Source organism: Berghia stephanieae, chromosome 2 (assembly GCF_034508935.2).
Source record: "Berghia stephanieae isolate SIO BIC M18660-M18661 chromosome 2, UCSD_Bste_1.3, whole genome shotgun sequence".
In the NCBI taxonomy this organism is placed as follows: domain Eukaryota; kingdom Metazoa; phylum Mollusca; class Gastropoda; order Nudibranchia; family Aeolidiidae; genus Berghia; species Berghia stephanieae.
In genome coordinates this window covers 7800233-7817732 of record NC_088361.1, presented here as the reverse complement: position 1 = coordinate 7817732, position 17500 = coordinate 7800233, and the positions used below count along the sequence as shown (strand labels likewise).

Sequence of the window (17500 nt, the reverse complement as noted above, 5' to 3'; positions counted from 1 at the left end):
AGAAGAAGAAGAAGGAGGAGGAGGAGGAGGAGGAGGAGGAGTACGAGGAGGAGGAGAAGAAGATAAAGAAAATATAAGAAGATGGTTATTTAATCGTCTGGATTGTTTATACCTACCTCACTGTGAATTGATGAGGATGTTAATAATATCAACCAAGATGTTTGTGTAATGAAACTCAATAGAGTCGAAGTCGAAATTTAAGAGTTGATGTTGACTAAGAAAAGGAATGATACGACTAAGGGAGAACAATAGATTTAAAGTGAAATTCAGAGTGCCGAGTGCAAGACATTCTAAATAGGCCTTCCGATTTGGAGGGAAATCCCAGTCTAGAGGAAACCACTTCATTTCTCTATGGTCTCGATACCAGATACCCACTTTGTTGTTCACGTAACTAATAAAAACACGAGTGATATCGAGGAAGAAATGTATATAACAAAAAAAAATTAATGAGATAGAAATCCCTCACTGATAGAATTTAAAAAAAATAAAATAATACAGTTGAGGTTAACAAACGGAATTAAATTGATTTGATCAGCAGATGCCCGGGCAATGTAAAAATAGCTCCACTGGTTGTTATAGTTATTATAGGCTACGTGTCTTGCAAGTGTCATACGATGTCTAATCCATGGGTTGTTTCCTTTTTAGTCCCAACAGTGGAATAGGTCTGTTTTAGCTTACAACATACGAACAGCGCAAATCGGGCTCACAACACAACATAAATTAAATCTTTTGGTTCGAGTTGGCGACGAGACTAGCGTCCTATCGAAAGAGTATAGTAACAAGCAGACGTTACAAAATTTCCATTAAATGCTAGGGTATGGCTCTGAATGAATACTTTACACCAAAATTTACAATATTATTTTGTTTACAACTGGTTGTAAACTAAACAGATAAAAAATAATTTTCGTTATTTATAAAAAGGAAACATTTCTGGTCACTTTCCTTCATTGCTAGTGTTTCTGCTAACCTAAAGAATATCCGTCGACGAATGATTTAACCGCTCTTTGCTTACCTTTGTGCCTTGTTCATGGGGTGTTTCTAGAAATGTGTCTACATCTCACGTCTTGGTCTTCTAATTTTTCTAGATATGTTTACAATGCCCCACGCTGTGACAAAACGCTGTGTATGTATGTATCTATCTATCTATCTATCTATCTATCTATCTATCTATCTATCTATCTATCTATCTATCTATCTATCTATCTATCTATCTATCTATCTATCTATCTATCTATCTATCTATCTATCTATCTATCTATCTTTCAATCTATCTATCTATTGTATTAATTCGAGGCCTTGTGGTAATTCTCGTCTTTTGTCTTACATTGTCTTTTAGTGTTAATTGTATCTAGTCTTTTGTCCGTGCCTTTTAGTGTTGATTCTAGTCGTTGTCTTGCGTTGTCTTTTAGTGGTGATTTTAGTCTTTTGCCTTGTATTGTCTTTTAGTTGTGATTCCAGTCTTTTGTATTGCGTTATCATTTAGTGGTGATTTTAGTCTTTTGTCTTGTGATGTCTTTTAGTTGTCATTCCAGTCTTTTGTATTGCGTTATCTTTTAGTGGTGATTTTAGTCTTTTGTCTTGTATTGTCTTTTAGTTGTGATTCCAGTCTTTTGTATTGCGTTATCTTTTAGTGGTGACTCTAGTCTTTTGTCTTGCGTTGACTTTTAGGGGTGATTTTAGTCTGTTTTCTTGTGATGTCTTTTAGTGGTGATGCTAGTCTTTTGCCATGTGATGCCTTTTAAGTGATGATTCCAGTCCTTTATATTGTGTTGTCTTTTGGTGATGATTCTAGTATTTTGTCTTGCATTGTCTTTTAGTATTGGTTCTAGTCGTGGTTGTCTTGTGTTGTTTTTAATAGGTGATTCTAGTCATTTGTCTTGCGTTGTCCTTTTTGTGGTGTTTCTAGAATCATGACTTTTGTCTTATGTTGTTTTCGTGTTCTGTTTCTAAAGGCATGTCTTTTGTCTTACATTGCGTGTCCATCTATGTGAAATAATTTAAAATACCTTATTCTATAAATATAATATTAAACCGATATCCAACTTAATGGAAGATAATTGTCTTTGTGAATAAATCTCACTGTCGTGATAACCATTCATTTCAAAGGCCGACGTGATAGTAAAGATTTCAATTCTTTTGAGAAATCCCGATAATTTGGTACCCAGTCGCCTATAATCAGAATATATCGTGTTTAGATGCAATAGATTAATACAGACACGTGAGTTATGTCAAATGAAGTGATTGGAATTCCGCGGCTCCTAATCTAGTTTCTCAAAAGGGGGGGGGGGGGGGGGGGGGGGGGGGGGGGGAGGGGGGTGGATTGGGCAAAATGAAAAGCATTTTGATGTATCCGAAACCGTATCGCACTGAGAGTACTGCCGGGTACTGATAATTCTGCAGAATGGGACGGAGGTCTGGGCGGTGGTGAAAGAATAAAATCGGTAATAATTGGATGGCTGTGGCCCTTGATTGAAAATGTTATGGCTAGCAAATACCTAGACTCGCTTTGATGTTCGATTTGACCTGGGTGTTCACCGTGGTATCGAGAGATCTAGGTGATGATGATGATGATGATGATGATGATGATGATGATGATGATGATGGTATTAGTGATGACAGCGATGACGACGACGATGATGATGGTGGTGGTGGTGTAGGTGGTGTCGTGGTATGATGATATTGGTGATAATGATGATGCTGATCATGATTGATATAATAATGCTACTGATTATATTGGTGGTGGTAGTGGTTGTGATGTTATTGATGATAATGATGGTGTTATAGTGACGCCATTGATGGTGATAATGATGGTGGTGGTAATGATGGTTGTGGTTGTGGTGCAGGTGGCGGTGGACGTAATGATTATGATGATGAAGGTGATGATGCTGAATATCACTTATGATGATGATGGTGGTGATAATGATGACGATGGTGATGATGATAATAATGACGACGACGGGGACAATTAATACAAAATGGAAAGAAGATGATTAATATGTTATGATGGTAATAAAAATAAACTCTCTCTCTCTCTCTCTCTCTCTCTCTCTCTCTCTCTCTCTCTCTCTCGCACCCGCCCCCGCCCTTTCTCTCTATCTTTCTTCTCTCTCTCTCTATCTCTCTTTCTCTCTCTATCTATCTTTCTCTCTCTTTCTCTCTCCCCCCCCCCCCTCCCATACATGCACTTTCTTAGTCTCTTTTTTCTCTTGTTTGTTTCATTTACTGTCATTTCACGGCATAATTAATTTTTCTTTTCAAAAGTGTGTTAACATTTTTGTTTGTGCGGCTTTGTGGTCTGGTGGTATGATACTCGCTTTTGGATCGGAAGGTCCTGGGTTCAAGCCTCTCTCGGCGCATAATTGAGTCATTGGAAAAGGCTCTTTGCCACATTCTCTTACTGTACTGACCATTAACAGCGTTGTTTCTGTCCGAAAAAAAATTGTAATATCGCCAAACATGCGTCATGTCCCGTCCTACATGTTAAGTGTTGCTGTTGGCCAGGGACAAATTGTAAAGCGCTTTGAGCACGTTTAGTGGATATTGCGCCTATATAAAATCTCGATCTATTTTTTCTTTGTGGATTATGTGATATTTCAACTAGCGAAAAGTAAATAAAATAAAGGAAGAAAAAAAAAGAATACTCTGAATTATTTATCTCGGGACTCTTTTAAAAAATTTTGTTGTTGTTTATTGGGGGAGGGGGGGGGGGGTGTTTGTTGGGCTTTATTTTTGCCATGCGAGACACAGATGTACGTTTGTTGGATAGAATACATTTTCATTTTTTAAAATATGTATTTCTGTTGAATAATAGAAAATAGGGCGATGTGGATGGGTGTTCTATCCAGTAGGTAGCAATAATTCCTACTAGACGTTGTGTGTTTAGAAGTAATGCTCACTTAACACACACCAGCTCTTAATGACAAGTCTTTGCCCGCCATCTTTTTCATTGTTGATTCCTATGACACACAGGATTCAAGCAAGGCCGTGTGGAAGAAGAAAACCCCAAATAGTGCCATGAAGAGGATGGGTCTAGAGGAGCAAAACAACGTGTGAGTAGATTTGAATTTCAGTTTCGCGTTCTACTTTAAGCCTGTAGATTGAAGTATAATAGCGAGTTACCGATTACTTTCCCGGAACCAAAACGATCGACCAACGACGAGGAAGAATATCAAGATCTGTCCTCAGACTTCGCCACACGATGCCCGATGCGCAAGTTTAAATTCGCGCATCGGGCGTCGTGTGACCACCTTTGAGGACAGATCCTGGTTTTCCTCCTCGTTGTTAGTTGATCGTTTAGGTCCGGAAAACGTAATCGTTAACCTGCTAATAAATATATGTTATGAATACACTTTAAAAGTGCATTTCCCCAGTCGTTTCATCCGCAATGCTTTTCACAATACTAGGCAAAGCGGTACATTTCTTATATCGTTTACTGTTATTTTCCTTTTAATCTGGATTTATTTCCTTACTTTTTCTTGAGGTTTACTCGAGCATTTATATATCGCGATATCCACTAAACATGCTCAAGGAGATATACTTGGGGTCCTTAACAACAGCAACGTTTTACATACAGTACGAGACCTGACGCCTGCTAGGCGATATTACACTTTCCGCCCGACAGAAACAGCTGTTAACGGCCAGGTACTAATATTGCACCTGAGTAAGGATAGATAATGTTAGTAAAGAGTCTTTTCTAAGGATTTAACTATGTGCAGCCCAGAGAGGGATTTGAACTCAGGACCTTCTAATCCATATGACAAGACCACATAGCTGTTAAATGACCCACAAGTGTTGTGAATGCAGTTAAACCGCTTAAACGTACTAACTCCAATTGGTGACATTAAAAGTTTTGCTCCCAACTTTGTGACCTTTTGTAAGGGACTTTACACTCATGATGGCACTACTCGACTCAGGTGAGAATGAGTACCTGGCTAAAGGCAATGACGGATATTGTGAGACTGTTTGTACAAAATTTAAGGACCCATGACAGGCGACGGGTACTGTATGAGATCGAAATGTGATTCCATTTTGCCTGCTGGGGAAATAAATAAAACATTGTGAAGCGTATTGATCATGGTAAATCCGTGGAAATGTGCTATTAAAATGTTCATATTTATTTATTCATTTATTTATTTATTTATTTATTTATTTATTTATTTATTTATTTATTCAAATGCATGCGTAGTAAATAAAGTGAATCCACTTCCATCTATTATAGAATTACAAGTGGCCTGTCAGGACAAATTTTGTATTAGCACAATTACATTATCCATCCGTAAACCGGGTTGACTTTGCACAGTTTTTGAGATTCATTCGTTTTTCAATTCGTTATTCATTTTAAAATGACCTTTTGATAAATATTTATAGTAAGTAACTACTATAAGGGACCCGAGTGTGGAATAGAATCCTTCTTTGGCACATTCTTTGTTCTAACAATACTGATGGAACTTGACAATTAATTCTGGACGTAAGTTAAAATGAGGTAGCTTTGCACAACCAAATCAACTATCTGAATTGTATCCGAGTTACAGGAATTTCTATAAATTCCATCCGTTCCACAATTCTGCCGTACAGCGACAAAAGCCCGTATAACAGTAAATTCATATTTTCGAATAGTCCAGGTCTATATTTTTTAGTTTTATACATCAAAAGTGATCGATAAGAAAAGACCTTCGTTGATACACATTTGCAGCAATTCTCCGCAAGTTTTGTAAAAGTAAGAATTTGAACAGTTTTGCTCTCCTGTAAATCAGGTTTTGCATAACGGTTTTGTCGCTGTACGGCAGAATTGACCATGGTCAAATAGATCACATCGTCGACATGTTTAGCAAATAGAGGATGTTTCAGGATATTAGATAAAGCACAATAAGATAATATGTTTTACATCTGTTGATTTTAGACTTTCTTCATTGAGCCCGTTAAGATTCAACCATTTCTGGGCAAAAAATGTGAAAGGAGATTGCCCCAACTATTAATTATTGGGCAACAGAGCTGTCGAAAACAAAAGAAAAACTCCCATGCTTATAATTAAGAAGTACATTGAAATTTTAAATGAAAATGTGAAAAGTCACCCTTGTGTAGTTGTCAATCACAAATGAGTCAACGTCAGTCTTAGGTTCGAGTTTACTGTCAGTGTCTTTTACTCACTCACTGAACACAGCTATTGTCGCTTTACTTTTTCCTAAGATATGGATGGCATTGACAAGGCAATCTTCGGCATAGAGTTTGGTGATTTTACGTCAAAGATGATGTTGACTGTGTATATCCATAAATTCAAATAAACAGTGTCTACGCTTATGAGTCATACCAGACTTCAGGCAGCATCGTACAATTTTTGTACAATCTGACGTCGATTACCTGATTTTCATCGTCTCCAGTAAAAGTCGGGCGAAGTCGACATTGAGCATAGTCATTGACTAGATGGATGGCAATGAGCGCCAATTCATCCAGTATTTATAGTTTTCCGGTCTCAAACTTGTCTTTACTGCCGTAAATTGACTAAACTTTTTAACTTTTATTATAAATTTTTATTTTAAGTATCGAAAAAATGCGATTACCCTCTTTTGTCCAAAAAAAATATGAAACCTTCATAGAATACTTGGCTTTTAGAACTTTACAAGAAGATGGGGGGTTATCATATTTATCGATATTTGATGTTTAAAATTATTCTGGACAAAATACTGAAGTCTGTGTGTATTTAAGTTTGTGGGGGATAGCAGTGACAATATTGCACGAGCTCTAGTATAAAAAAGGGTTTTCCCTCTTTATAGAATAGAAATTTATCTCTTCTGTAGGGCAAACATATTTGATATATTTATTTTGTCCAGAAAACGTTTATTTCAAATATCGATCGGTTAAAATGACACCCAACTTGTCAAAGAGTCTCAAACATGGAACAAGACTGAATGAATTAAATGAATTATTTTGAGTGGCAGTGAGAATGGTGCTAGTTTTGAAACGACCCCTATCAATGTTTACTCCAGAGCGGATTTAATACTACAGTCCTGTTCCCTGATGGCAGACTGTTGACACAGACACAGATTCCATTGACATTGATGTTCTGTTTTTATCAAGCAATTCACACGTTTATTTTTGTTTGAACCATTTTATAAATATTTGGGCATGAATTCATTGAGTATGAAATCATGGGATTTTTTATTAAAGTGTGGCCATTGACTGAATCGGGGGTATTTAGATGAAGGTCATATTTCTTGGTACCGATATTGCGTTACCATACTGATGGTAGGGGATTTTAAACGTCATCCGACTCATCATTCCTGTGAATGAAATTTTTAAAAAGCGACCGATATTGTAATATAAGAGGGCTAGACCCAATAGGACGTTAAGTAGGTGACCTTTTCAGTGCAAGATTTGACTGGTTTTTTTTTAAATATCGAGTATTGTTAAACGAAATGAGCATGGTGCTAATTACGGAAATTATCACTTAATATTGGTCTATTTGCATTTGATGATCTGTGTAGTGTACATCAACTTCTCTTTACATCCCTCTTGGTATAATTAGTTTTCCTAAATCAATTTATGTTAACTTTCGATCCCATTTTATCTCATCAATGTCTCGCAATATGTTTTATGTCTTCATTTGCAATGTTTTATACTTGCATCTTTGCTGACATTGCAGTTCGCAACATTTTGAAACGATTAAACTTTTTCATAACCAAATCATTCGTTTTAGTTTTTTTATTTGTTTTCTTTAATTTAAAAAAAATGATTTTAATATTATATATTGTCCCATTAAGAAGCATAACATACATTTTGAGACTAGGTTTTGGGGGAGTTTGATTTTGTCTCTGTTAAACATCGAATAAGGACATTAACAAAAAAAAAAAGAACCTATTAGAAAAATACAATTATAATTTTTTTATTGCTCTCGATCTTGATCGATATGTGCTATCCATCTTGTACAGGGCGAAATTTAGTGGTGTGAACGAGGAGGAGGTGACGGATTATCTCAACAGGGCGATCGACGCTCGCAGTGTGGACTTACTCAAGTCGGAACATGTCAATAGTTTTACAATGAAATTCACAAAGCCTGAAATTGAAGAAAAAGTACGTTGCATTCTTTGACTTATCCTATTTATTGTTTTATTCGATAGCGTTCCTGTTTTACGGTTTCGTCACTTAACCCCCCCCCCCCCTCCACACACACACACACCACCCCTTCTCTCTCTCTCTCTCTCTCTCTCTCTCTCTCTCTCTCTCTCTCACACACACACACACACACACACACAATTCTCTCTCTCAATATATGTATATATATATATATATATATATATATATATATAATATATGTATATTTATATGTATATATATATATATATATATATATATATATATATATATATATATATATATATATATATATATATATAAAACTATGTGTGTGTGTGTGTGTGTGTTTCTACCTATCTATCTTTAGTGCGGCGACTTAAGTGGATGTAACTGTATGTGACTGTGTTTGTGTTTGCATGTGTGTGTGTGTGTGTGTGTGTGTGTAGATCTAATTAATATAAAAGTTACTACCTTTGCCTTTTTACCTTTGCCATTATTTTGTTTACTCTGTATTTATTTTTATATTATTAAACGCAAACAATTATCCATCGGAACATTTGATTTCTATCTAATCAGTATGTACTTTGACATTTATTTATTTATTTATTTATTTATTCATTTATTTATTTATTTATTTATTTATTTATTTATTTATTTATTTATTTATTCATTTATTTTTGGTTTTTAAAATTACACGTCTCTTTTCGATCATATTTCTTTTCACAGTATACCAAAAAATACGACCGTAACGTTTCCGACCACGTTCTGTGCCAGTTGATTGTTATCTCCCTTGTGGTCATTGCTCATATTTTACTTCTCGAATTGTGAGTTTTGTAGTTGATTGATATAGAAAATGTCTCTTTTAATACGAATTTGAAAAGTATTGTATCCTTATTCGATTTCATGTACATTAAGTAAAATTGCTCCGACCTTGTGCTTTTGTTAGAGACACAATTAAAAGTTTGAAATTAACAATACTAAGAACAGAGTACAATTTAGATGGTGATTTGATTTAACTTTGAGAAAATAATTTGACCTCGTGTTATGTGTAATGTTTCCATTTGTTTTGGCTGTCGTTGCCATGAAAGGAAACCGGGGAAGGGGTGTTTTAGGTTACAATATAAAGAAATAGACAGCGGCGTGTTTTTTATGTGACCACCTGATATATACTAGGTTCAAATAACCGGCGACAGCACAATTTCGTCGACTGATATTATACTAGATACATTTAGAATTATATAATAAATATACATGTGTAGGATTTTCCAAATAGACATCTTTTGGTGTTTTGATTATTGATAAGATTTCTTAATTTGCTTCATATTGTAAGCAAATGGAAATCACAAACATATTTAGGGATATATACAAAAAGGAGTTTTTCAGAAAAGCCTATATTATGTAGTTTGCATTAGGTAATAACGATTTGTAATACGTGTTCATCCTTTAATGAAAGGTATATTCGCCGCAAACTGGATTTCCCTGTTCTTTGTGCATATAACAATTAGACAATATTAATTATTTGTATGAGTGTATGTGTGTGTGTGTGTGTGTGTGTGTGTGTTGGCGCTGGTATGTGCGCGTGTTTAGCTGTTAAAACTGAATTTTGCGCTCAAATTGGAGCTAAAACTTAATTTTGCTTTCAACTTTTGCATAAGTACTTTTTAATCCTGAATCAATCAAATATTTCCAGATGTATTGTCATTAAATCACTGGGTTTTTCTTTTTATGTTTTTTTACAGGTCCGAGTTTATGATAATATTTCTATTCGTCTTGGTGTCTATAAACTTTTTCCTATTCATCCTCTGTTGCCTTGACTGTTCAAAGGTAAGTCACATGGGTAAATCCTACACAATCCGACTAAATAGAGCAATAGTGCGCCTACCACATTGGGGGGGGGGGGGGGGGGGGGGGGTTATGACTTATACTTATAATAAACGACTAAACAGAAATAGCAAAACAGGACTAAAGGAAAAGTTGAAGCAATGAATGAAGAAGATGAATTAGCTTTGTAATGACGGGGGAAGTAGTATTCGTTGTAGAATAGAAGTAGTAGTAGTGGTAGTAGTAGTAGTAGTAGTAGTAGTAGTAGTAGTAGTAGTGGTAGTAGTAGTAGTAGTAGTAGTAGTAGTAGTAGTATAGTAGATAGTAGTAGTAGTAGTAGTGGGAGTAGTAGTAGTAGTAGTAGTAGTGGTAGTAGGTAGTAGTATTAGTAGTATTAGTGTAGTAGTGTAGTAGTAGTAGTAGTATGTAGTAGTAGTAGTAGTTGTAGTAGTAGTAGTAGTAGTAGTAGTAATAGTAGTAGTAGTTAGTAGTAGTAGTAGTATAGTAGTAGTAGTAGTAGTAGTAGTAGTTAGTAGTAGTAAGTTAGTAGTAGTATAGTAGTAGTAGTAGTAGTAGTAGTAGGTAGTAGTAGTAGTAGTAGTAGTTAGTAGTAGTGTAGTAGTAGTGTAGTAGTAGTAGGTAGTAGTAGTAGTTAGTAGTAGTAGTAGTAGTAGTAGTTAGTAGTAGTAGTAGTAGTAGTAGTAGTAGTTAGTAGTAGTAGTAGTAGTAGTAGTAGTAGTAAGTAGTAGTAGTATAGATAGTAGTAGTAGTAGTAGTAGTAGTAGTAGTAGTAGTAGTAGTAGTAGTAGTAGTAGTAGTATAGTAGTAGTAGTAGTAGTAGTAGTAGATAGTAGTAGTAGTAGTAGTAGTAGTTAGTAGTAGTAGTAGTAGTAGTAGTAGTAGTAGTATAGTAGTAGTAGTAGTAGTAGTAGTAGTAGTAGTAGTAGTAGTAGTAGTAGTAGTAGTATAGTGTAGTAGTAGTTAGTAGTAGTAGTAGATAGTAGTAGTAGTAGTAGTAGTAGTAAGTAGTAGTATGTAGTGTAGGTAGTAGTAGTAGTTAAGTAGTAGTAGTAGTAGTATAAGTAGAGTAGTCGTAGTAGTTGTTGTAGTGGTGGTAGTAGTAGCAGTTGCAGCGTTAACTAGATCAACGAGAACAGCAGAAAAGAGGCGGAGAAAGTGGTTGTGTGGTATTTCTGCTGATAAGTGGGATGTTGATGACATAGAAACGAGGTTGGATAGAAGATAGACATAATGTCCCTTGAGATAAGGTTGAGGGAAGAATATCCTTTCTATTCCCAAAAATTCGTCATGGCCTATAATTTGCTTCCTCGTGAGTTCACATTTGTGTTAAATGCATTAGTGGGTCTCCTTGAATTCCTTTGGAAATGCATGGTGATCACTTGACCAGTGCGTCTGCGGTACTCTGGAAATACCCATATTTTAAATTTTGGCAAAAAAAAAAACCCAAAATCTCTCAAACCTTGGATTTCGCAAAGTCAAGATGAGGTCATTTAAATCGATCGATATGTGAAGGACGAGTTTTCTGGCCAAATTTTAAAATATGGGTTTTTCCAAAGTACGGCAGTGCTATAATATATTGTTATTCTTTTCCAGTGTATACCCAGGTGGTGTCAGCGAATTCCACATCTCATCCACACGCAATTACGATTAGCCCAATGTATCGCCACATTTTCCACTGTACCCATCTTCATTGCCACCATCTCGCCTATGGTTTGTGCATTTTATCGATATTTACTTTTTAACACCTTCCTCTAACTTCTCAACAATAAAATTCTTGAAATTTATTTTTTAAAAGTATGAATGCTTTTGGTTCTTTAAGGCCAGATTGCGCCACGTTCAATGAAAACGACGATTTTTTGGTAAACTATTCACATCATTTTGGGGACTTTTTATCTTGTATAACTTATGCTATTCACTTTTTAAATTTTGGTCAGACAAAAAAAATATTACAAGTTGTGATTTATTAATTTTGGATGATTGTAATTATTATAAAATAGAAATGACTATCCCGCACAAATCTTTGGGCCTCTTTTTCGCTCACGAAATTCCCGTCAAAATATGGGACGAAGCCGTTTCGTATATGCTATTTTAAAAAATTAATTACGACGCTGTTTATCGATGAATATGACTGAAAGTTGGCACATAGTTAGAAAAAAGGTCATTTTAGATTATGTCAAGCGACAAAACTCCTACGATTACCAGAAGACCGTTAAAAATAGATTTTTACTCTTTGGAGTAAAATATTTCTAAAACTACCGGGCGTGGAGGTTTTGTCGCTGACAAGGTAATGCATGAACATTTCTTCTTTTTGGTTGTAAAATTTCATATGAATATGACGAGTACTTTTCCCGTATTTTACAAAACACCATCCTAATTTGCTCTTCAACTTTCAATCTTTTAATCCACTTATTACGCAAGATACAACCAAAGGTCGAAAAACAAAATGCCGAAAAAGCGTCCCATATTTTCGCGTTTTTTTCCTCTTTGCGGGTCATCCAAATAAATGACACCTTTAAAACTGTATAACTTGTTTATTTATGAATGGATTTTCAAAATTCAAAAACATTTTTACTCAGTGGAGATTGGGCTTGGATTTTAGACAAAAGTTTTCCTCAAAAAGAGAACAAAACATTTTTCATAGTCATTGCTATTATAAAAGTTTTGAAACTTGGAACAAGTCTTTTGTACTATGACATTACATCCTAGAAAGCTCAGGTTTAAGACTTTTGATACTCATAATCGGCCTTTATTTAAGATTGAGGTTTGTGGTGAAAATGAAGTCAGGTGGGATTTTTTAAAATTATTCCAATTTATAGCAGTGTGGCTATGCTCTGTGTTTGTTTCGTGAATCAGATAATATACATGAAATTGTGAGTCCAATTCTGTGTGTGTGTATGTGTATATATGTATATGTATGTATATATATATATATATATATATATATATATATATATATATATATATATATATATATATTGCACTATTATATATACCACGATATATGTATATATACACAACACACACAGAAACACAAATGTTATAATATTATCACAAAAACAAAATATGCAATAAGAAATGTTTTGGACCCAAGTCGTTCATCAGCGTTACAACAGTGACGGTTTATATGATATTCGTAATTGGGCATAGAAAAACCCTAGTACGAAATGTTGATCTTTACTTATTCCTTCTAATTATAAACAAGCCGATAAATTTATCTCTGTTCAATATATTATATTTTCATAGTACATTTTTTCATGCAGTTTTACATTTCCTGCAAGTCCCAGATCAGAGAGTTTTTGCCCAGATGAGGGTCATTTAAATCGATTGATAATATGGAAAAGCAATAGAAAGGAAAGCATTCTCAATTACCAACAATAAAAAACATATTTTATGCCATGAATTTAGTCTTTAACCATCTGGGAGAAAGTTTGTCAGATTAAATGTAGAACCAACAAGTATAAATCAACGTTCGTTCCATCAGCAATAAAAATGTTGAATATTTCATATGGTACAGCAAAACCAAAGATTGATGCGTTGACAGATTGACTGATTAATTTATTTAATGTTAGATTAATTGACAAATTGATAACGATGATAATATTTGGTGTCACAATTGTAACAAATCGAAAACGAAATGAATATGTTTATGTTGTGTATATTGCACGCGTGAAAGAAAGAGAGGACAAGATAGATAGATAGATAGATAGATAGATAGATAGATAGATAGATAGATAGATAGATAGATAGATAGATAGATAGATAGATAGAGAGAGAGAGAGAGAGAGAGAGAGAGAGAGAGAGAGATTAAAATATCTGTTCAATGTTATAATAATCATATAACGTTATACCAAGTGTAACTAAATGACAAATTGCCATATTTTGGACAATAAAGATCTATTATTATTGTTATTATTATATTATTATTATTATTATTATTATTATTATTATTATTATTATTATTATTATTATTATTATTATTATTATTATTATTATTATTATTATTATTATTATTATTATTATTGGAAAGACCAGATTCCTGGCTAGACTTTTAAATACTTGTCTTTCGACAGTACGGCAATTAACAGGTTCATCAATTATCTTTTCGCGCCCCCCCCCCCCCCCCCCACCCCTGTCACAGTTTGGTATGGCAATTCCACTCATTCCTAAATGCCTGAACCAGACTAATAGCAGTCGCATAATCCCCACTATCTTCAGCCTCAACATCACCCGGGAGAGTGTGTACACTGTCTGCAACCCTGACCAGCCTACCACATTTTATCCTGAGGTGAGGACTTACACATTAGACTTTACCTACACTTTATTAGACCATAGACATTTTGTCAATGGGGATGGTCTATATTACCTTTCCACGTGCTCGAGGTCATTGGTCACGTTAAAAAACTGTGTTAAAATTAACCCACATAAGAAGTGTTCACAATTTATTTTAGAAATATCCAACGTCACGAGTGGTCATTTTGTTCAGCATGACGCATGTGTATGTTTCCAACTTTCATCAGCAAAGCAGCGTGTTAACATTTATTGAGAAATGACCAATCGTTGGACAGCAACAAATCATGTGATCGATGACTCGGTTGTACGAAAACATGAATATTGATCGCTCCCATTGAACCAGGTCATCCTACTTGCACAAAATTGTAGGTCTAAATAAACAACAGCAGGTTTGGGAGTGTTTTAACATTGTTGCAATGGAAAATATTTTGCATTGGTTTAAAAGTATTTCCATTCATCAACGAGGCCATAGCAATAAATGTTTTCAGACCTGCAAGTAAGTACGAGTAGATGTCAACAAATGTAATAATAAAATTATTCCCAAATTAGGGATTCTTTGACTGGGGATTGAAATTTAGACTCCCTGATTACCAGTCGGATGTGTCTAACATTTTATCATGCAAATCTTTTCAATTTTATATTCAACATCATTTCTTGAACATCATTTTTTTTCACGGTACAAGCCATATAAGTACGGACTTCTTCATATAATAAAAATTGCATGAATGGTTTAGTATTTAATTCTGGATGCTATGTTCAAGGGTGCCCTTTTTCGGCTAAATCCGGAAAACTGGCCTTTTGAAATTTTACGGCTGACGCAGTTTGGTTTTGGTGAGTTGATTATTTAAAAGACGAAAACGTTGGTTGTAAAGGCAAGAGTAAGGGGAAGCTAGATGGATATGTATCCTTTGCTATGATTTAATTAGAGGAGATGCTTTGCACGATAAATTTTCATAATATATCCTCTTTACGATGGAAATGTTCAGGCTTTTGTTTTTATTTTAGCAAAGGCCATCCGTGTATACTTTTTAAACATTTAATTCTGGTGTCCTCGCTGACTGTTATGATGCCTTGTCCTGTCATTAAGTCAAGAGATATTTGATTAATTACAGGACGGGTGATATTGTTTTCAAATCTCTGGTCCATGTGTTGTTACATTGGGTAACTTTGCATACATTACCTCATTCAACTCAGACGTGAATGAGTATCAGGTTTTTGTTCAGTTACGACGACAGCTATGTGCCAGTATCTGTAAAAGGTGTGCCTAACAGGAAATGGAATTTTAGTTTCATATATTCTGCTACGGCAGTGAAAGTATATCAAGTATGATGAAGCCATGGACATACACTGTCTAATTAGGTGTTGGTTAGGGGACCCCTATTAAAGTACTTTGAGTACATTTAGTGGATATTGTACCATATAAATGCTCTTGTTTTTTATTTATTTATTTATTTGTACCTCTTTGTCTAATTCTAACGGCAGCATTTTGACATCCTTACGGTGATCACCATGATGTCTACGTCAGTCTTTCTCGAGGCTGGCATGTTCCTCAAACTGCCACTGACTTTCATTTTTGGGGTCACCCACATTTGCTTGGTCCATTTCCTCTTCTACCCTCTCTACGACAACAGAGACTTCCTTGTCACCCTAGCCTATCGTCAAGACCATCAGTAAGTATACATATGTAGTATTCTCTAATATTCATTCACTAGCATATATTTACAGACACAAGCAACCTCTTCCCCACCTAAGACACTAACACGCGCATTATACACACGTACATGAAGGGGAAAAAAACCCTTCAATATGGATTTAAATAAGTTTTATTTTAATTTGTGTTGGTAGTAAATTTCAATAATAATATAAATAGAGAAATGATGATGATGATAATAATAATAATAATAATAATAATAATAATAATAATAATAATAATAATAATAATAATAATAATATAATAATAATAATAATAATAATAATAATAATAATAATAATAATAATAATAATAATAATAATAATAATAATAATAATAATAATAATAATGATAATAATAATAATAATAATAATAATAATAATAATAATAATAATAATAATAATAATAATAATAATAATAATGATGATGATGATGATGATGATGATGATGATAATAAATAATATAATAATAATAATAATAATAATAATAATATAATAATAATAATAATAATAATAATAATAGTAATAGCAATCAATTAAATGTATGCAGCGCAATTCCAGAGACACAATGCTTCATAAATTATCGCTTGATTTCATTACAAGATAAGATTCCTGAACAAACGTTGCACATGATCAAACTTTGCCATTTATTTCCCATTTTACAAGCATATCATTTTTGATCATTTAATATCACTTTGTATCCAATAACATCCTATGGCCCCGAAGCTCATTATATTTCGAATCTATCGCTAATTTTTAAAAAAGTCAAACTTTAGTTCTTCCTAAAACTTGAGGTTTCTAAATGAATGGACTGTTATCCCTGTCTGACTTCAGATATCAATCAGGAAAGTAAAACTAATATAATTTTGTAATTCATAATTAATGTATACCGGTTTTTGGTCATAACAAAATGAAAATAACCAAAGTAATTATAATTTTGCGTACCTTGTTTCTTTTTCCTCAGAGATTGGAACGAGGAAGCGCTTCCAGTAGTTGGTCTACGTTATGAATCTGTGGCCATCATTATTATGGTGTTTTTTATTTTGGGTCTCCATGCAAAGCAGGTTGAATCTACAGGACGTCTTGACTTCATCTGGATGATTCAGGTTAGAACTGCCATTGTCTGAAAAAAAAACACAACATTTTAAACATTTTGGTCATCAGTTGGAGTCTTAGGGTCTGACAGTTTTTGACAAGATGAGGGATATTTTAATAGTTCGATTTTTAAAGGACGAGTTTTGGGTCCAAATTTTAATGTGTTTTTTTTTTCAGAGTACGCAAAGACGTTATCACAGTCAGGAAACTGCCAGTGCCAATGGGCACGATCTATATTACATTTCCATGTGCTCGAGGTCATTGGTCACATTGGAATATGTGCTCAAAGTGACCCACATAGTGAAAAGTGTTCACCGTTTTTTATCACGATTGGTCATTTTGTTCAGCTTGACACATGGGTATGTTTACAACTTTCATAAACAAAGCAGCGTGTTTACATTTCTGAAGAAATGTCCAATCGTTGGACAGCAACAAACCATGTGATTGATGACTTGGTTGGGCGAAAAGCTGAATATAGATCGCTCCCATTCTTTGTATATTGGACGGAAAATAG

The 17500-nt window shown here is 34.3% G+C and overlaps 1 protein-coding gene across 1 annotated transcript in view; it reads left to right on the top strand.

The window, feature by feature from the left end:
* LOC144964252 (adenylate cyclase type 5-like) overlaps positions 1-17500 on the top strand; it is a 128517-nt gene that overhangs the window by 102160 nt on the left and 8857 nt on the right. Inside the window, exons 7-14 of the mRNA XM_078898310.1 lie at positions 3970-4049; positions 7926-8067; positions 8797-8894; positions 9810-9894; positions 11506-11622; positions 14051-14197; positions 15685-15872; positions 16856-16997. Of these exons, the coding sequence (XP_078754436.1) occupies positions 3970-4049; positions 7926-8067; positions 8797-8894; positions 9810-9894; positions 11506-11622; positions 14051-14197; positions 15685-15872; positions 16856-16997 (999 nt within the window). The remainder of the gene's footprint in view (positions 1-3969; positions 4050-7925; positions 8068-8796; positions 8895-9809; positions 9895-11505; positions 11623-14050; positions 14198-15684; positions 15873-16855; positions 16998-17500) is intronic.